The sequence below is a fragment of the Pholcus phalangioides genome, unplaced genomic scaffold, assembly GCF_987345545.1.
Source record: "Pholcus phalangioides strain wild (caught in Gottingen) unplaced genomic scaffold, Ppha-v1.0 ptg000039l_1, whole genome shotgun sequence".
Taxonomy (NCBI): domain Eukaryota; kingdom Metazoa; phylum Arthropoda; class Arachnida; order Araneae; family Pholcidae; genus Pholcus; species Pholcus phalangioides.
This window is the reverse complement of record NW_028301625.1, coordinates 14,715,651-14,737,822: the sequence shown is the minus strand read 5'-3', so window position 1 is coordinate 14,737,822 and position 22,172 is coordinate 14,715,651. Positions and strand designations below refer to the sequence as shown.

Below are 22,172 nucleotides of genomic sequence, written 5' to 3'. Positions count from 1 at the left end.
CCTTGAGGGGAATAGACTACTTCTGGTGCCATTGTCAACAATTGTGAGCTTTGGCCTGAGTTAGGTCCGACCATCCATGTATGGTCTCGTTCAGTGCATATGAGCTCTAAGGAAATAGAGATATTTGTTGCCTTTGTAGTCTAGTGTGCTCACCCAGAAAGTGAGAAGATATGGGTTTGATTCTCTGCACAAGAGCAGTTGAATTTTCCCTCTTTCCCAAATCCATTTTTGCTTCAGCCAGTTGTTAAAAACCTTCATATGAATTGCAAAGAGTGAAATAATCTTAGAAAAATATGTATCATAACAAAAATGCATATCATAGTTTTTCAAATAAGTTAGTTTAAGTAAGACAGATATTGGAATCAACTCGTATCACAAAATCAAATGGATTTGATTTTCATTTCAGACGTGCCAACTTTTGGAATCCAGAAATCCGGGGATTCTCCTGAGAGGGGGGTCCCCCCCCCCCTTCACTGCTCATAGACCCGATCAAAATTTTTGACAAAAAATGTTTTGAAAAAAAAATTTCTATTAAGAAAAAGTTCCACCTCCCCCCACCCCCCAGGCAGGTTCTGCATTGTCTCTGAGCAGAATATAATTCAATGTCAGTCTTTCCATGCAGAATAGGGAAATCACAACTACATACTATAAATAAATGTTCACTTTTTGTGGATGCTATCCAGTGATTGATAATCTTGGGTATATGAATTCTAAAAAGCAGTTTTATATTTCCTTTCTGACGACATATTTAATCAGAGGAAACAAAAAACCTCAAAATACAAAGCTGCTGACAAAAAAACTAATTGTGTTTTACGGCATGGAATACAATAATGATTATACAGGAATTTCGGCAACGAAGGTCATACCCCTGATAAATGATTGCTGATAAACGTTAAGTAAACAAAGTCATGTCTTTGTTAGTTGCTGAAATGTGATCACCAATACTTTTTTATGGCTGCTTGACAGAAGTGACCACGGCTGTCCTCTATGGGTGTTTCCCCTAACGATGACGGTAGTCATTGACGTCACGACGTGAAAGCTCGCGGAAAATCTAATATTCTGCAAAAAATCTGGAGAAATCTTAATAAATCTGGAGAGCAGGAGGAAGGGTTAAAAATTCAGAGTCTCCCGCCTAAATCCGGAGAGTTGGCAGGTCTGTTATTTAATTATAATCATAAACAATTATGAATCAATTTTATAGCACAAGTGGGAAAAAAAGAAAATATTTCTTCAAACCTTCATAAATTCCACTCTCAAGTAAGTTACCAGACCGTTCTAAATTCATGAACTCCTCTGGAGTCAAGAATGTATAATCGACACCATTTATTTCTCCATCTCTAGGGGGTCTTGTTGTGCCTATACACAAAATTGATACAAAGAACAAACATACACTATTTTTGATAAAATGTCTTGTTTATCTAAAATATCAATAATTTCAACAAAATGTAACTGAAGAACCTAAAAAGTTTTGATCATTAATCTTTTTATTGATTTGGAAGCTAATCAAACAATAACTAACCAAAAAAAGTCCCAATTCTGAACAATATGTTCTCTCTAATACATATATATGTATATTATGATAAATGAGGTAAATTAGTAATTATGCATAATCACTAATTCTCTTGTTAAGTTTGATAAATTTCATTGCATTTATCACTTTCACTGGAGATAATGCATAATTCTCAAATGAAGTTGGGTATAAGTTAGATTAAATATGGAAGAAATCATATTGAAATATATATCACTTATGAATTCAACCACTTATATATCTTACCATTTATATATCCACTTTACCCACTTATATATTAACCACTTAGTATCGGTTTTGCCCTTATGTGATCATGCACTACATATATTTTGCTGATCAAATTCGTCACCCTACACCAGTGGTTCTCAACCTTTGGAAGCCTACGACCAGATTCATTTGTTTTTTAGAGTGGAAGGCCCGGGCATACACGTACTAATGGGAAATGAATAGGTAAAAATGAAATGGTGAACCACTCAGGGCCCGGCAAATGAGAAACACTGCTCCAGACTGAAGTTTGAGCATAATGTCTGGAAAATTTGTGTAATTCATTGATGACTTATCATATTTACCAATACTAGTTGGGTATTATACATAATTACTAGTAAATGCAATAAATTCACAACATTTAATCAAACTTACCGAAATGGGTATGCATAATCACCAGATTTATCACATCTACCATACAGGACCAAACTTAAGAGCATTACGGGCCTCCAGGCCAAGTGATTATTCTGAGACCCCACCTTGCGAATTCTGAAAAATTTAAACTGTGTTTCATTTTTTTTTTTGAAGCCCCTTGGCTGTGCCCAGGTGAGCCCATGTGTTAAGATGGCACTGTTACCATAACATATACGTGTCTTGTAAGTACAAATTCCACCACTTTATCTCATCAACTGTTCATTGTAGAGGTTAAGTTCTAATTTAAAAATGCTCAAAATGTGTTCAGAACTCGCCCTGTATCAGTTATGAAAATAAAAATACAGTTTATCACAAAAGGAAAAATCCAAATTTTTATACGGTCACCTGTTTTCTAACTTCCAATTATAAAATTGTTGCCCTGTCTTTCCTGAGGCCAATAAAAAAACTCCATGTTTGTGAAAAGTTGGGAATGAACAGCATAAACTAACAGACAACACTCCTTTCCCTCATTTACACTGTTCTTTCCTGACTTCTATTTGTTTTTTGAATTCAAATATCTCAGCAAATATTGCACTTAGAAATCTGTAATTTCTTTTGTTGGCCTCAGGAGAGACAATAAAACAACTTTCTGATTAAAAGTCAGAAAACAGGGAGTTGTGTAAAAATTGATTTTTTTTAATTTATGACACTATTTTCACTCTTTAAACTTATACAGAGTGATTTCTGAACACATTTAGAGCACTTCTTAAACTAGAGCCATACCAACTATGACCAACAGTTGATGAGATAAAGGCTGCATCAGGAGTCCTGATGCACTTATACTTATCATGTATACAATTGGGCCTTGATATAACGAATTTAAGAAAAAAATTTCTCTATATTCAACAAAAATTCCTTTAGAAAAAAATTTCTGTAAAAACATCTGTATTAATCCAGGGTTTGATTTTGGCTTGTTTTGAAGAGTCCAGTCTTTTGTGAAAATTTTCTTTTTTTTCTGTGGAAATGATCATTAATCTTGTAGAAAGCCAAACGATCTGGTTAAGTTATTACAGAAAAGTTAAATGCAAAATTTATAGTTCCATTTATTTGTATTTTGTGAAGGGTTCAGAAAATGAACCCAAATTTTGGCTGGGCAGAACCATGGTTGATCTCAATCCTGATGTAACAATTTTCCTTGAGTTAATGAATAAAAATTTTGGCTTTAGCTGATTCTTTAAATCTGGGTTTGACTGTAAATATCTTGAATTATCAGTAGTTTCTCTGCAAAATACTATATTAAATTATGTTTTTATATGTGGTTTTATATGCAAGATGTTACTATATAAAACCTAGAATATCAACACCCTAGACTGGTAGATACACACTAGATACTGAAAAAAAAGGTTTTGGCCAACTATCATATATTTCATAAGACTTTCTACTTTTATATTTGTGACGCAACTCCTGAAACAAATATCCTTGTACAGAAGAACCTCTCAGCCCTTCAGTTTTAAAAAATCCCAGCTGGGCTGAAGAATAGGACGTCTTTAATTTTATGCTTTACCTCTCACACGATGTCATTTTTGTAGTTGAAAAACTTCATCTATTAATCCATTAAAAAATTCTGCCTCACTCTTGGGGAAAAAATGTTTTCACTCTTGGGGCATTTGTGAAAAACTATACATTATAAAGTGGGGGGGTCTTCAACCCTGTGGCCCGTCATCGATATTTTGGTGGTCCACCAAAACATTTTGATCAATTGACGTAATATCATTCAAAAATAGGATGAAACAAAGATTTCAGCAAAAAAAGTCACCCAGCTTCATATAGACTTATAACATGGACAGGCTGATCAGTGTACAGTATTTAGCTTCTTAATAAGGCCTTAAACACAAAAGAAACCACACCATACACTTCTTCACCATAAATAACTTAAGAGTACATCCCATCCTCGAGTGGGAGAAAGCAGTAATGAAAACTTGTGCAAAAAGTTTTTCTCCAACTTTCAACATGCAATGTCTGTTGTAATGAAAGTGGTTAACCTCATTCAATCCAAAAAGGACTTAGCCATAGACAGTTTCAAAAATTCTTAGAGGATTCGGAAGCTGAGCATAGTGACGTTATTTATTATATAGAAGTATGCTGGTTGAGCTGAGGAAAGATGATTCATTACCTGTTTTCCTTGTAGGAGAAAGTTGATGAATTCATGAAATCTGAAGGAAAACTTATTGGAGAGTTTCAAGATAAAAAGTGGGTGAGAGATTTCACATTTCTTGTCGATATCACTGGTCATCTGAATGATCTGCAGACTTCTGCGAGAATGGAATCTCTATGAAAATGCTTTTCTCACTATTCTCAGTCAATATCAAAAGTGTTCCACCAGAGGTACAATTAGAATTTGCAGATTTGGAATGTGAATTTGCAGTTAAATGCAAGTTTTTTGAAATTCCTTCATTAATTGATTTTTATTCTGAGTATGTGTCTGAAGAAAAGTACCCAGAAATACACAAACATGCATTGTTCATGTCTTCTATATTTGGCAGTGCTTACATATGTGAATAGTTGTTTAATCGAATGAAGAATACAAAATCAAAAACTAGAACATGTCTGACCGATCAGCATTTGGAGGATACTTTACGAATAGCAATACAAATTTTACCTAACATTGAAGTTTTAGTCAAGCAAAAACAATGTCAAGTTTTGCATTAATTTAGAAATTACATCCCCACTCGCATTCGTAATGTAAGTAACCACAGACTTTTTTATTTAGTACATAATTAATTCAACATATACATGTATAAACAAAAATCATCCAATGTAAGTAACCAAAGACCTTTTTTTTATTTAGTACGTAATTACTTCAACATATACATGTATAAACAAAAATTATCCATTTTCATTCTGTTTCATAAAATATAAAAAATACCTAAAATATAATTGGTCTTACCCGAATTCAGCTTAATTTTTTAAAACGAAAATGCTACATAATGGAATCATAAAATATGCAGTAAGCATCACATTTTAATTTGTCGTATCTGAATGTACGTAGGATCAACCTTTGGCAGGGGGGGTAGGACACACTGAGATTGATTAAAGGCACAAGGAATTTCTGAGAAAAATTTAGATTTACCAACTTTCAAAAGCATTTTCAAGTAACAGAAATGTATTAATTTAGCAAAAAAGGAATTTTTGACACTAATTTGAAATGTTTTTTTAAAATCATTCAAAATTAATTGAATTGAATGTTTAAATTTTTTTAAATATTTTGAAATACATTTAGTTTGTGATAGTCTTTGGGGGGTTGCCCCCCCCCCCCCATGCCGTTAATGAGTGGCCCACAGAATGCGAAAAAAAATTTATGTGCCCCTAAAAATATTGAAGAAACCTATTATAAAGTCTGCATAAACACCAGGATACTACCACCAGACTTAACCAGTCATTGTAAAGTTTGCAGTTAATTCTATTTAACTAACTCACTTAACTGTAGCTTTTAGTTATTTAGCTGTCACGTAGTGGAGAAAAAAGTGCTTACATTGGAATGAATTTGCATTAGAAATACCGATGCATTACAACCATGCCGATTAAAAATACTAACCACTACCATGCCTTTCACAACTGTGGCAACAGAAAGAATTTTTAGTAGCCTACCCATGGCCTCATCAGCTTGATTCAGAAATCAAAATTTTCTACATAAAACTCAAGTCGAGCATCCACAGGTTCCAAACACTTTTGACACCCCTGCCTCCCAATACTATATGGTGATAGCTCTATCTATTGAGAAAAACCGGAACTAAATGCTGGAGTTACTTTCGTCTAGCACCATACGAAGGAAATATATATATTTTTAACAAGAAGGTGAACTTATTCAAAAGTGCCAAAAATGTGAAGCTTACCCCTTCTTGTTGCAAGCCTTTCAATTATAAAAATTTTGTGTTGTTCTCAGATGCCAATTCAGTAACCACACATACAAAATTTTAGGCACTAAGGCCGGAATTACGCTATAAAATTTTCATAAAAGTTCATTTATAAAACTCGAAAAATACAACTAATTGATTAATACAACAATAACGATTGATTGCATTTACTAGAATGTTACCGATGCTCTTATTGGTTGGATTTTTCCACTTTCATAAAAGAACTTTTAACAAACTTTTATAGTGTAATACCGCCTAATACCAATTTTTTAGTTGCCATGATGATATAGAGCCTGGGGAATTTGTCAAGCCCTGCCCACAAACCATGAAAATGCTTCCTAGCATGCAAAATCACGAAATATGCCATAGGTGGATATGGTATACTGCAATTTTGAGAACATGAGAAACAGTTCTTTGCATGCAATATAAAAATTAGAAGGAATTTCAGACACAGGTAAGGGGGTTAACTCTTTAAGATATTTCAATATTGACAAGATATTTCATCTCCATAAAAGCCCAGATGTTTTGTAAAGTTGATTTCTCAATGGAAGAATTTTCCACCGCTTAGTTTGCACCTGCCGAAAATCACAAGAAAGCCTACTTCATTAAAGAAGATATAGCATTTTGAAAGGGAGTTTGATAATTTGTAATTGTAACTTAAAGCAGTGGTTTTCAATCTTTTTTTTACCCCTGGCCCCTTTGCAACCATTTCTAATTTCTGTGGGCCCCCTTGCGATCATAATTAATTTCTAACCCCCCGTTTTCCCGTTAGAAGATAGTTATTCAAATATTGTTTGAAGTATAAATATGTGTGAATTTAATTAATTTTTAATTTATGGAAATACTGAAAAAGAAAAATAAGCATATTACAATATAGTAAAAAAAATACAATAAATTTAAATTTGAGATTTACATCATTGTGAAAAATCTGATGATCTGATGTCTCGTACTAGATGACAAGCTACCTCGAAGTGGATTTTTAGTTCATAACGTGGCCTCTCTCACGCAGTTGAACATGTGAGTTGGCTCAAACGCAACATAGTGCAGTGAAATTATTTGGGATGCTGCAAGCCTGTTAATAGGAAACATGTACAATATTGGCTAAAAAACCTTTAAAGAGTTGCTGGTTGCAGGACCGGAACTAGAGAGGGCAACTACCCAGGAAGGCAAAATTTCAAGACAAAAAATTTTAGGTGGGAGCAAAAAAAACCACTGTTATAAAATTATTGATTTTCGAAATGGTGGGGATGGCAAAATCATGTTTGCCCCGGTGGCTATATGACACAAACATCCTAGTTATGGTCCTGGCTAGTTGTTTCAATCTTTTAGAGGAAGTAAGTCTCAATACATATCTGCTTTGACTAGATATAGAAACTAAACGACAATAGGGCCTTCTTGAATATGGTTAAAATTATGTTTTTCCTGTTAAATCAAAAGGAATAACATATGAATGCGATTGAAACAGTAATGTTATGCCATTTACAGTTTCTCAAGTTATACAGCAATGTAGTTTTAAAAAATTAAATGAGGTATAAAAAATTATGCTAAATTGGACTAAGTGGGTATTTTTCTCATGCATGGTTTTGATATCACAAAGTTTAATTTAATGAGAATTAGTTGGAGTTGGGACCACGAAAATAAGTTGTACTATGCAGGAAAACATTCTAAGTAGGAATGTTATAAGCGATATCGACTGTATATGTGTGCGTGTGCGTGGGAAGGGGGCTGATTTTAAAAGTTTCAGTTGTGCAATTTTCGCAATTATATTAAGTTCTGACGCACTCTCTTGAACGGCATATAAATGAAGTTCACTATATTAAGTAATAGTTTATTCACAAGTGAACACCAAGTGTGTTTAAATATTGAATGGCACGTGTCTAATGCAATGACGATTGCTATAACAAAGGCCATTCAGTATTTTAGGGCATCCAAGTTTATATTTTTAATTTTGAAGTATCCCTGAGCTGGGAGTGGATGGATCACGTATTTTGCGTAGCTAAGCATTTCACATCAAGCTCTACATTCCACACTAACTTGCTCAGGCTCTGTGAACAAACACATAGTACTAATTTATCATTTCAATTCAGAAAAACAAAGCATGCAACTTTTTTTCCCCAAATGTTTTTCCTATAGTAAACAAATAGGTTTTCAACTTACTTCTGTCAAAGTCCTTATTTGATATTTTAAATTAAAATTGAGCAATACAAAAAAAGTCTTACCTTCTTAAAATTGCCAAATATGATGTCAGATTCCATAAAGTATATTCAACTGTATACAGGGTGTCCTGTTAGTGCTAGCACGGCCTTTATCTCATCAACAGTCTGTCATAGAGGTATGATTCCAATTTAAAAAATGCTCAAATGTGTTCAGGAATCACTCTGTACCAGTTTCGAGAGTGAAAATACAGTGTGTCATGAAATAAAAAATCTAAATTTTTGTAGTTCCCTAATTTCCAATTAGAAAGTTGTTGCCCTGTCTACCCTGAGGCCAAAAAAAAAAAGAGTTCATGTTTCCAAGTGCAACATTCAGAGATATTTGAATTCGAAAAACAGGGAAAATTCGGGAAAGAACACAGTTACATGAAGGCAAAACAGTTTTTTCGCATTTAATGCTGTTCTTTCCTGAATTAACTAAGTTTTTCGAATTAAAATATCTCTGTGAATATTTCACTTGAAAACTTTTTTTTTGCATCAGGAGAGATAGGGCAAAAACTTTCTCATTGGAAGTTAGAGCACAAAGTCATGGGCGGAGATACGAAGGGGGGGCATTGCCCCCCCCCCCAGGTTCAAAAAATGTATATGTGTATATATGAATTGACATCATCATCATCATCATCGTGCCCCCCCCCCAGCAATAATGACCTTGCCCCCCCAGTCCTCCAAGTCTATATCCGCCTATGCACAAAGGGGCAGTATAAATATTGATTTTTATTTTGTGACACTGCAGTTTAACTTAAAACTGGTACAGGGTAATTTTTAAATGCCTGTTGAGCATTTTTTAAACTGGAATCATATCTCTATGATGGACGGTTCATAAAATAAAGGCTGTGCTATCACTTACAGGACACCCTGTATAAATACATTTGTCTGGAAACCTTATAATGATATAACATGAACTTTAACAAATTGGATAAGCACACAAAAATAAAATTATACGCTTGCTTTTGTGAAACTCTTAAAATTTCTGATACCGCAAGTGCGCTAAATTTCATCTTTTAACTACTGGGATCCTATGGTAGGCTTTGAGATATATATATACTGCAAACCAATCAAAGATCTAAATTATTATTTTTGTCCTTGATTTGTATTTATGACCCTGTCTTAAGGACCATATTGGCTAATCTCAGCGTAGTACGGGGGGAAAAAGTTAACAAATATCCGTAAAAAACAGATGGTACAATCCTCCCTTCTTTCATTTTTCCAGCAGAAATCACAATTTCTTTTCAGCAGAGGCAATGTATATAGATTGGCACCCCGTCTCAAAAGCCATAAAAAATACTCACAGCAATCATTCTTTATTAGATTTTTTGATCCCAGACAGACCGCTCAGTGTACAGATGGCTATCTGACTAATTACTTGAAAAGCATTTTGTTTTTTGAAAAACTTTTATTTTTCACACCTATCTATATACTTCTATGATTACATTTACTATCAGCACTCACAAGAATGTTCAGGAATGTTCAACAAACCTTTGTCTGCTTTTTTAATGGCAGTCTTTGTATACAAAGCCTTGGAATGCACACAATTTCCTGTCCCTATAGTTGCTCCATTTTGCTCCTTTTCTGTAGTTAGTGTCATGGCCTACTGTCAGTCTCACAACTTATATGAAAAACCACTAAGATTACATGAAACACTTTTTTCCCTCCCTCATGTTAAGGGAAAAATTTGGAGAAAAAAAAATATTCTAAGAATTTTGTTTGAAATTAAATTTTTTTTGGTCACTCTTTTTACAAATTTCTTTGTGGCCCTCTTATCAGCGGCTGTGGCCCCCTTTTGTGAGATTTTTATCCATGGCCCCCTAAAGGGTTAAAGTAAATAAAAATGTAAAATAAAGGATGTTTTTCTGTCAATCAATTTCCTGTTTTGAATTTATATTTAAAAAAATTCATAATTTTGAAATTTTTTTTTTATTCTTCCTAGGTTTGAAAAAATCTTCACTCTGTAAAAATGTTTAATCAATGAACCAAAATTCCTTTAAAACACAGTCTGAGAATATTCTCCAAATAGAAATCTCAATTACAAGGTGATTATGCCAAAAGGAGTTTTGTTTTAATGTTTTCGGCAATGAAATTGAACTTTTCAGGGAATAAATCGAACCAGCACTATCTATAGCTAGAAATCGCCATATAGATATAGATGGTGCCACAGGCGTACACAGAATTTTCTCAAGGGGGTTTCAATTTTTTTTTCTTCTCAGGGGGGAGTTTACGTTTTTTTCTGCTAAATAACACTATAATCTTGGCTTGAGAGGGGGATTAGAACCCCTATAACCCCCTTTTGCATACGCCAATGGATGGTGCTGTCAGAACACACCCATAGTCTTCCTCAGAATAGTACAGCATTTCACATTCTGACTTAGTTCCTAAAAGAGAATTTATAATTTTATGGAATTTAATTCATAAAAAAAAATTATTCTTGCCAAAAACTTCATTATTTCTGATATTCATAAATATGAAAATTCCTATAAGCACTATTTTGGTATTAAAGGTCCACTGGGATGGAAAAAATAATACATTATAACTGATACTTCGTAATCTCCGATTTTGTTATAAGCAGGGCTTGACAAATCAAAAGAAGATGCCAGAACATTTTTTTAAGAGTTTTTTTTTTGAGAAAAGTAGGTCCAAAAGAAAGTTTCTTTTCACTTTTTCTGGATATACTTTATAGCAAACCTCTTTCATATGCTGATATAAATTCCAAAACTGTTGTGCTGTTCTCACACTCCAATCTAGTAACCACACATAGATAGAAAATTTCACGAACCAATACCAATTCTTTGGTCCCCATGGCGACCTGATGCCCGGAATTTGTCAAGTCCTGCAATATAGTGAATATCTTCTGCACTGCAAAAATTCAGTGTTAAAGAAAACAGCTTCAGCTATGCACAATCTAAAGGGAACATTGGCGTCAACCAAATTTCTTAGAAAACAAGCTTTTTTTCAGAAAAATAATATTTTTTACAACTTTTCAGAGAATTGGTAACCCCTTCGTATGTTAGACGACATGCCGACATAATTTCTAAAATTATTTGTTTTCAGATTTTAATTCAGTATCACATATATGTAATATTTTATTATTTTTCAGGTACCAATACCAATTTTATAGCCACCATGGCAACCTAGCACATGATTTGTTAAGCCGATTTAAATTAGTATTGGTTAGTTACATTGATAACTACAGAAAAAAAGAAAATCAACGCAGCAAATTATCAAAATACTTACATGGAACTGTTCTCAGGTATAAATTATCACGCACAATATTTTGAAGTTCATAATCCAATGATCCTTTTGCAAACCTCGTATTTAAATGCAATCTAAGATCTTTCTTCAGCAGACCTAAAAAATAGAAATTAACAGTTATTGCCTATTTTGTGAAGCTAATAACATTTTTTTTTTTTTTTTGGGAGGATGGTACCATATAATCTTTGACATTTCCAGGACTTAGTGACCTTGCCATGTTAATAGACAGAAGATCATCAAAAAATAAGAATTTTCTTTATTTTTAGACTCCAACATAGCAATCACATGTACAGAAAATTTCAAGCACCAATGACCAGGAGTGGCTCGAAGCACAATTCTCACTCCTTACCCGTGTGAAACATCTTCACGGCACCCCTCTGATGTATGAGCCGCATCAGTGAAACGAACAGAAAACTTGCAAATTTTATATTAGAATATTACAGGCACAACACATTTTTTTCCAAACTTTCCTATAATTTTTTTTTCCCCTTAATCCTGATTTGGCACCTCTCTCATAGAGGCGCCCTGCCTGGCCGCCCAGGTCGCACAGCCCTTGAGCCACCCCTACGGGTGAGTATAGCTTTAAGCACCGGTATACCCAAGAAGAGGGTTGGGGTTCAAAATTCCTCCCCCTTTGGGCAGAGATTTCAGTGCTTTTCTACAGTAAAAAAACGATCCCCCCCCCCCCCCGAAAAAATCCTGCGTACACTACTGTAATCGGATGTCGTATCAAAACAACCGCGTGATTGCATATTGGTCAGCAAAAAAAAAATTATCGTGACAAAATATAATTATACCCCCAAGCTGAGTAAAATCACTTTTGCTCATTTTACCATTCTTGTCACATCGCGGTTATTTTATGTACACGAGAATTAATTAGACCGGTATGCCTACAGTTTGTACCCGATTCTGAACAGCTTAAAATCCCTCTTGCACCATGAGCAGTCTTTGTACCCATGATCATCATATCTAGTTAATTGCTGTCACCAGGGCCGCAACTAGATGTTTGGTCAGCCGGGGCAAGAGTGCATTTTGGCGCCCCCATGTAATGCTGAAGGAGGGGGTTTATTGATGAAATCTACGCTCCCTCGTGTTCGGCGCACGGGGCACCAGACCCGCCTGCACCCCCGTAGTTGCGGCCCTGGCTGTCACCATGGGAAAGGTATGCATTGAATGAGCTATAAAAATGGAGATTTGGGTGGAAATGAATCGATTTCACTGAAAACGAAAAAAACAAGTCTTATATAATAAACGTAACTTTTCAAGTGATTTGGCTGAAGATTAGTATTTCCTTTTAATGGTAGTAGATATATCTGCTAAATTAGTTCATATTCTTCTCCACATTAAAAAATAAAAACAAGAAAGAAAAAGATTATGACCTTTGGGAGATAAGAAAATAGTAAGCCAGTGGTGAGAAGGCGAATTCCTCTCAGATATAAGACGAATCTTGAGCCCGTTCCCAAGTCAAAGAGGTCAGAGTGCAAGGAGTCGGCCAAACTTTGAGCAACATCCAGGATGTCCGGTGTTTATTTACACAAGCAAAAGATATATACGTCAGACACTATCAAATAATACTAAGAAAGTCGCCATTTGTTCGCACGTGTTATAGTGTTATATACTGCAATCATAAAACTCGTACGGTTGTTTTCTATGCGCACTTTAAAACTGAAGGATAAAATGTTAAAGGATGCAGCACGAGTTCTAGTTATCAGATACATATCCAAGTAGAAGAAAATAATTGAGATACAACCTGTAAGATGCCAAAGAGCATCATTAATGAAAGCATGTTTCAATAAGATTTCACGATTTTAACTGAGTTAAGCGGGATTATACAGCAATACCCTCGACTTACGCTACCTTGATTTGCGCGATTTTTTGTGAAAAATTCACATTTCTGAAGTTCAATCATACTCACGGGATTATTGCTGTGCAGAGATTATTAAAAGACAATCTCTCAAATAAATAATTGTTTTATTTGATCAGAATGTGATGAAACCACTGATTTTTGAGAGGTAAAAACTTTTTCAGGATCTAGGAATGGAATCCCAAGGCTTGTTTAGCATCTGCCATTTTTAACAAAAAAAGTGACAATTTCATATGTGAAGCCCAGCGCCAGTTTAAGAAATAATGTGCTTATGATGCTCTTTGATGACAATGCACCAAGTCTGTACCTTTCAATTAAGTTCAACTAATGAATGAAAGTTTTTTTCTTACCTCCAAACACAAGCAGCTTATTATAGGCGGCATAATCATAAATCCGACTCTGCGGAACATTTCAATTGTAAGAAAGAAATTTCAACGTAACAAAAAAAATGAGAAACCTCGGAAAAAACAAACGAAAACAACCGTAAAAAAAAAAAAATATATATATATATATATATATATATATATATATATATATATAATTTTCTTCGCGCGAGCGATCAGCCTTTTTTTTTTCATCTATTTTTAAATTCACTATCTTTATTTTAGGCTGGGATTACACTATAAAAGTTTTATAAAACTTCGTTTACAAAACTTGAAAAATGCAACCAATAGGCGGATCAGTTAAGTTCGCTCGAATGTAACAGATGTGTTTATTGGTTACATTTTTCAAGTTTTATAAAAGAATTTTTATCAAAGTTTTATAGTGTAATGTTTAATACCAGCCTTAGGCTAGTATTACACTGTAAAAGTTTCATAAAAGTTCATTTATAAAACTAGAAAAATACAACCAATAAGATGATCGATCGTATTTGCTAGAATGTTACCAATGCTCTTATTGGTTGCATATTTCAACTTTTATAAAAGTACTTTTATCAAACTTTTATAGTGTAATCCCGGCCTCAGGGAAAAATCTTTTTTTTTTGGAAACTGTTCAGGAATTGCCAGGATTGGAGAAACGCCGTTCAAATGAAGTAAATTAAACAAACAATTGGCAATTAGAAAGGAAATCGATATGCAAAAGGTTTTTTCTGTGAACAAGGTCGTCTTGAGAGCATCATAGGGCCCCGGGCCAAGTGATTTTTCTGAGGCCCTACCTGGTCAATTCTCGAAAAACTCTACTTCTCGTTTTTCTGAGGCCCCGGGGGTGTGCCCATGCGTTAAGACGGCACTGTCTGTGAAGACGATTTTCATGTTGAAGAACTCCTCTTCCTTCCAGAGAATAGAATTTATACATCTTCTCTGGTCTGACTCAGCGGCAGCTTTTAAATTTCAGGTCGTAAAGATGCACAAAGATATCCATGGTACTGGCTCTCTAGGGCAGTCATCAGTCAAAATGGTGCAGGTTTTGTCTACTTTTGAGGCAAAGAACGTTCCTCAATAAGAAAAAGAGGAAATGAGGACAAACATTCCCTCAAGGGGGTGAAGCACCTGTTTACCACTTTACCCTTCAAAGGCACAGCAATTCTTCGTCTCTTCCTAGGAGTATTTTTTTTTATAGTATTCATCGTCTTCCCTCATCTACTGAAACGCATCCCTTTATATGCTTGGGGTCAGCGTTGAAGTTGTAATAAAAGAATTACGGGGCACTAGAACACAACACACAACCAACAATAAACCTATCTTAACATTCAGACAGCTCACTTCTCAAAGCTGACAAGAAGAATAATACACGTAAATACTATAAGAATTCGGTATTTCTAGATAGTATGTCGGCGTACATTCATAATATTAAAAAGCACGTAATTTTTTTTTCTGATAATAAAATCAGAAATCGCAATTTTTCCTTCAATATGAAATTATCGTAGTTTCCTGCGTATAATCAGCGGTTTATACGTTGAAAAATATCGGAATTTTTTTAGTGTGGACTGCTGCGTCTTATCTGCAGCTTTTTCTTTTGAGAGGTTGGAATAGAAATGAACAGAATACACATAAAAAATAATTTCGAAAAAAATGTTAAAAATTTATTTTATTTTTTTTATTACTTTTGTCGGGGGAAGCAAACTCCCCCCACCACTGTAAAATTCGATGATTTTATAACGGTGTTTTTGTTTCCTCCATAAATTAGGTGTGCATGAGGACGAAAACCGTATTTCTTGACATAAGAGCTGCAATCGCAAAGAAAGATTAAAAAATTGTTCAAGGTAAGCGCCACACTCTTCCATGACAAAATTTTATTTTCATGTACTGCTGTTTTCTTGTATTTCACAAACAGATATTTGTGAGAAAATGTCATTGAACCAATTCTGGATAGTTTAAATCAGTGTTTCCCAAAGTGGGGAATATCACCCCCGGGGGCGATGGAATGGTCCAGGGAGGGGGTAGCAGCTCTAGATTTAGTATAGGATCCTATGAGTGAATTTGATTTGGGGGCGATGAGAGAAATTTTTTTGAGGAAGGGGGTGATGGAACAAAAAGTTTGGGAAACTGGTTTAAATGGATCTCCCCGTGAAAATGTCTTGTCACAGAGAGCAACAGGCTTACAACGGTACAATTATTCAATGATTACACTTCACTCACGGTTAGAAAAATTTCTAGCAGATGACAGCATTATAACAAGCATCACACAGAAAAAAATTCATGTTAGGTTCACATACATGCACATTTTCCAGCATGACTCAGGTCTTCTTTGACCATCTGCTTCTATCTCTTCATTGAAACTGAGCAGCGGGCCATGATCTGGTTAGGAGGAGGATAGTTTAAAAGTCATCTAATAAGTAGAGATGGGCCGAATAAAACTTAGGTATTCCGCCTAATATCTGTGTAAATTTTAGTACAACAAACTGATTTTAAAAAAATATACATTAATTGGAATTTTTCCCATAAATTAAAAATTTACCGATTACATTTTATTGTGTGGTATATATCCCTTTTTGTGAAAAAGGATATGTCTGGGTGAATTTCTAGGTTAAGGAAAACATGAAACTGAAAATAGAATCCTACTGCAATAAGGTGGAAAAAAGTGAGCATGAATCACACAAATTCATTAACTGAAGGATGTAACTAGAAAAGATACCCATCGAGTTACCTAGAGAGGAAAATGGGACAAAGAACATCTAAAGCGGAAAAATAAGAAAAAGTCGTAAATTTTATGATGCATTAATATTGAGAGTAAATATTCGTTGGCATTTAGATGTAAAATTGTAACACGTGTTAAAAAAAGATTCAGCAAGTAATATTAAAATGCAATATATCACCATTAAATTTGATTGTCATTACCATGGCAATAAAAATCTTCCAATTACCAGCTCTTCAATATATATTTAAATAAGAAATTGCATAATTAAAATGGAATATCAATCATTTGAAATTACTAATAGTTTTGTTACAATTAAAAACTCCAATTTTATTTATAATTGCTACGAATTTTAAAAAAATTGATATTCGGCTAAATGATTACTCGTCCCATCCCTACTAATACGTTGTTACAGTATTTGAATGTTGAACGATTATATTCACAGGCAATTTCTAGAGATTGTTTTTTAAAACAAACGTAATTAACGTAAGCACCGCAAGCCTCAAAAATTATGTTTACAAAACGTAAATGCCGCGACAGATAGGCGAAGAAATACCGAACAAAAATCGTATAGCATGGATGCAGGGCCGGCAGCAACTAAGGCAGGCAGCAATCTGGTGCCCCGGGGGCTGGCCCAGGAAGGCCGCCGAGTTCTCTTTTTTACGTTAAAAATTACAGGGGAAAAAGAGAGCCAAAATTGATATTGGCTCGAGTAAATTTTCGCTTCTAGCTGCGCTCCTGCTTAATGAAAATTATTAGATAAGGCAAAGAAAGGGTCATGCTGTTCATGTCCATCCCAATGAGTTTGGGGGCCCCTGCCTAAGCATTTTTCGAGGTGACTTGAACGCAAAAAAAAAAAAATCTCTCTCATTCTTAATACTTCGTATTAATTAGAAAAAAAAAGGATGATTTGCAGACCCCGTTGGCCCACCCGTTAAGGAGCCTCTATTCGTGTCATTTAATATTTCGAAGAACATAGAATCAAATCGTATTCGTCCCATTTACAATATAACTGACATCGATTGAGACTTGACGATACAAATTCAGTAGGATATTTAACGTATCGCCACATACAGTAGATTATGTTTTATTTCACTCCGTTTTTTTTAGTTTATCAATTTAGTATATCCTCATTGTGGGCATGAAATGTCATTATACTGATTACGCTACGCTATATTCACATATAGCGTACTGCAGGGGTCTTCAACGCATGGCCAGCGGGCCACATTTGGCCCGCCAACCATTTTCAGGAAATGGTTGAAAACATTGAAAAACGAATTCGATTAAAACCGATTGATGAAAGAAATAATTTCGAAAATGATGAAAGAAATAATTTCGAAAATGATAAAAGGTGGTAATTCTAGAATAAATGAATGAAAACTCAGAATTAGTAAAAGATAATAGTTCCAGAATTGATGAAATTTCAGAATTACTGAAAAAAAACTACTTATAAATTAATAAGAGAAAGATTATTTCATAACTTCCGATAGAAATTATTTCAAAATCAATAAAAGAGTAATTGCATAATTATTGAAAGAAATTATTTTTTGCAAGATATATCGAGAAGGAAAATAATTTCAGAATTACCGAAATAAATAATCATTTAAAATTATTTCATATAAAAATTAATCAATTTAATCAGTAATTGATCAAAAACTTTTTCAGAATTAGTGAGCAAAATTATATAAGAAATAATTTCAGACGAATAAATAAGTCTTTAATTTTTTTATTTTTGTTCCTGTTCAACTCAGGACCCCATTGGCCCCTTCTATTAAGATGCCAGTAAATTACATAAGTTGGTGGCCTGCGGGCTTCGTGGGAAGCTTCAATTTGGCTCGTTGTGTCAGAAAAGTTGAAAACCTCTGGCGTACTGTTTATAGCTGAAAAGGTAATCTTTTAAAGTTTGGAAGCTTCTGCATATTGCGCGTTTTGTGACATCGTTTCAAAGAAAGAATAATGCTAGTAATTCAAAACCCATAGATGACAAAATGTGAATATTAAATTTTAACTAATCGATTTCGGACAGCACATAGGTCGGAAAAAAATAATTTTGGTCACAAGGACAGACACCACCATCTGGACACCGTCGGCAACTTCGCGAATCAAACACAGACTGTTCTGACTCAAAATATTCCATCTCGAATCCTCTTTTATTTTCAAATAAATAAAATATATCAACTTAGTACAACGATTCTCAACACTTACAAAAAAAATTTTTGATACTGGCCGATCACAAACACATTCTTCACTTGTCAATAGACACAAGAAATCCATCATGTCACGAAATACTTCCAAGAAAACATGCTTATTGGCAAGAAAACAGACCATTCAACGTGTTATTCGAAACATGTTATTCGAAATCTAATTGGAGATGGATAATTTTAAAAGCCAAACATATCACAATAACAAACAAAACTTGACTGTAATCGATCTATAAGCTGTACTGCACACGAGTTTCAAGCAACAATGCATCTTTTGAGCTTCAAACTAACTACATTATTGTCGGGAAAGCGACCGTGACATATTCCATTTCGTAAATAAATACAATACCAACAACAAACATCGCATGGATATAAGTATGTATTTTCCCGCTGAACGCAACCCCTCAGCTTTCTCCCGCCAACTACATAATAATACATACTACTACTATGTATATCAAAAGCTCACGCTGAACCCTCTGAAGAATGAGGAAAAAACGCGAGAATAAATGTCTACAAAAAGATCTGAAAAAATGTGATTAAAAATTGTAAATTTCTCACCTTATATCAATATCTTTCAAAGGCGTGGCATTTAATCCTTGGAATTACACACACACACACACACATACGAGAACATAAATCTACTCGGAATCGCAAATACTATTCTGACTACACATGAACGAATCACCGAAACAGATAACAGTGCGGCTAAGTTTACAACTAATCAGTGCCAAAGGTTGCCATAAAACGTCGCTGTGTATCACATCACCAAACGTCGCCAAATAACAGAAAAACGTGCTTACCTCCCATTTTTAAACAAGCGTTAGTAAATTAGTAGCGATTTTTTATTACAGAAAAAACTTTCCAAAATTTCTTTTTATGCATTTGATCATTTTAGTTCTTTTCATTTCGAATGTACTTCGAATGTTTAAAGGTAAAGAGAAAAATACTGTAACACTACTTTGAACCGTTTTTGAGAGTTTATTAGGAAAAACTGATGCTAAGCATAGCAAGTATATAAAAATGAAAATGATGTTGACATATTCAAAGACAATGCGATAATAGGTCTGTTGCCATAAAAAGACATCACAATTTTATTTTAAATTTTCAAGAGTTTTTTAAAAACTGGTGCAAAGTAACCCAGAGGAGCGGGTTACTTTGCACCACATAATATAATGATTATTTGATACATTATCTTGAAATAATCAATGATTATTGCAAGAAAATGTTTTGGAGCACTGTCGATCCATTTGAAATTTATTGTGTTACCACACAATATTGAGGAAAACTGACAGGAAATGAATTTTTTTTGGTCTTGAATGGGAAAAGTGATAATATTCACGAAAGTGCAACTCATCTCAATTAACATGCAAAAAAGAAACAACTAATGTGAATAAAATTTAGTATTATTTTATCAACAAACAAGAGACACAAATTTGGTTATCTTATTAATATCAACTGCGCGAGCAGAATTATGCCTAAAACGAAGTTGAAAAACTATTTTGATGCATAAGCGGATACAGGCTTTTTGGAGGGGGGGGGGGTGGAGATTATTTTTTTTTGCTTAAAAAGCAAATATATTAAATTTCTTGATGGATGTCACCATATTTCAAAGGCGTTCCTAATGCTCCAGAAACCGGAAAGTGAGAAGCCGAATTCTTCCCCATGTCCCCAAAAGCAGAATACACCGAAATCTGCGACCTACGTCGTAGAACAAGCAGTACTACTGCATAACAACCTGGAAGAATTTTAAAAAAACTATAAAAACACTATTCATCATCATAAACCATTTTCAATCCACTGCTAGATGAAGGTCTCCTCCGAATTTTCCCTTTTTTTTTTTTATATAAAAAACACTATTAAGGGAATTAATACCGCAGAAAATTCCAGTCAGCGGAGGGTTCGTTGTAGAACGCAAAACATTCTGCTTTAGGGTCCATGCCTTTACTTGACCATTCTAAAAAATTTCTGGGTGGAGGCATCAAAATGTACAATTGGCCCTTGTGACAGAATACATTTTTGTTTCCGGTATTACAGTTCCAGGCCCTGTTTGTTCCCTAAAATCAGGGTCGTCTTAACAACATCATAGCCCCCCCCCCCCCGGGCAAAGTTGTTTCCTTACATGGTCAGAAGGAGAATTGCCTCCAATTTACATGCATATTCTCGAAAATTCTAACTATATCTCACTATCATGAGTTCCCCTCCCCCGTGCCGTGCTCGGGTGGGTCCATGCGGTAAGACGGCACCGGCTCGAATCTTCTCAACATCATCTTCATCAAATTATGGCTCAAAAGCGTGATATCATGTGAATTTTTACTATTAGAAATTTAATTTTTTTGTGTCTATACTAAAGTCTGACCGGCCGCTCGGGCCTGCGCGCCCCTTGCACCCTCGCTAAAGCCGCCCTGTCAATTCTATGCTCATTATGCTTATAGATATACCATATCAAAAAGAGGGAGGACAATTCATCTCCAGATGTATTTTGCACCTCAAGCACACATTCTGCTAAAAAAAATTCGGCTGCACGTGAAAACATATGGTCACAATATTTATCGTGAAGGCTTAATAAATGTTATACAAATTTGATGTAGAGTACTTTATCACTTCATTTTTACTGTACACATTTCAAGTTTATATATGCAATTGGCATTTTTACTGAATCAGCTCTGACGTACATAAGGGAGCCTATCATTCCTCTTCCCCGCCCCTTTCCAGTGGAAAAGGCTGACGGACTCTTGTGTAGAAGCAGCGACCAACCTTATTATTTTTTATCTCTATAAATTTATTAAGAAAAGGGCCATTGAAAAATCCTGGATACCCTTGAATAAAAAATAGACCAATTCCATGCCCCCAACCTAGGGGTTCGCACCAGGATGTGGAGGCCCTGTCACGGATACGATGAAAACATTGCGAGAGGGGCAATAACTGAAACCCATATTAAAAATTCATTACAGTTATTCTTTCGACACAACTAAAGCATGGGCCATTATTAAACTTTTCGAAATAAATTTAACTAATTGAAAACAGCTGCAGGCGAAGCGTTAGAACGAAATAGAAGAGCACGGCGTAACAACCCAGTAAAGCCCGGTTTTCCTAGGAAAAACTTTTCTACGCTGCACACGGTGCAGGTAACCTGCTCCTAGGAAAATCCGGCTTAAGTCCTTGTTTCAAATTTGACTCCGTGGAAACCTACGAAAACGCAAATTTAATTTTCATTTTTTCCCATGCAAAGTTTTAAATGAGAACATATGAATTTTATAATTGTTTTGACAGTTCATTGGGCGGTAGATTGCACGATGATGAATAATTGGAAAGGGGAACCCCCACCCTAGAGGAGAGTGGTATTTACTAGAAAGTGAACCAGTGAAAAATGTTGAAAATTTGCTACCCAACCAATGAGATTCACTCCTCCCACTAAATATTACCTGTGTAACTTTACGTAAATATTGATGTGGCTCTTCGATACAAAACATTGAAGACCCCTACTGTAGATAGAAGGGGGAGGGAAAACAACAA

General features: G+C 34.8%; 1 protein-coding gene across 2 annotated transcripts in view; it reads right to left on the bottom strand.

Moving 5' to 3' along the window:
* Positions 1-22,172, bottom strand: part of LOC149065614 (membrane-associated guanylate kinase, WW and PDZ domain-containing protein 3-like) — a 130,901-nt gene that overhangs the window by 68,761 nt on the left and 39,968 nt on the right. For both annotated transcript variants that reach the window (XM_089253973.1, XM_089253972.1), the window contains exons 2-3: positions 11,502-11,615; positions 1,237-1,356 (exon numbers count right to left, since the gene is read on the bottom strand). In XM_089253973.1, the coding sequence (XP_089110099.1) occupies positions 1,237-1,356; positions 11,502-11,615 (234 nt within the window). The remainder of the gene's footprint in view (positions 1-1,236; positions 1,357-11,501; positions 11,616-22,172) is intronic.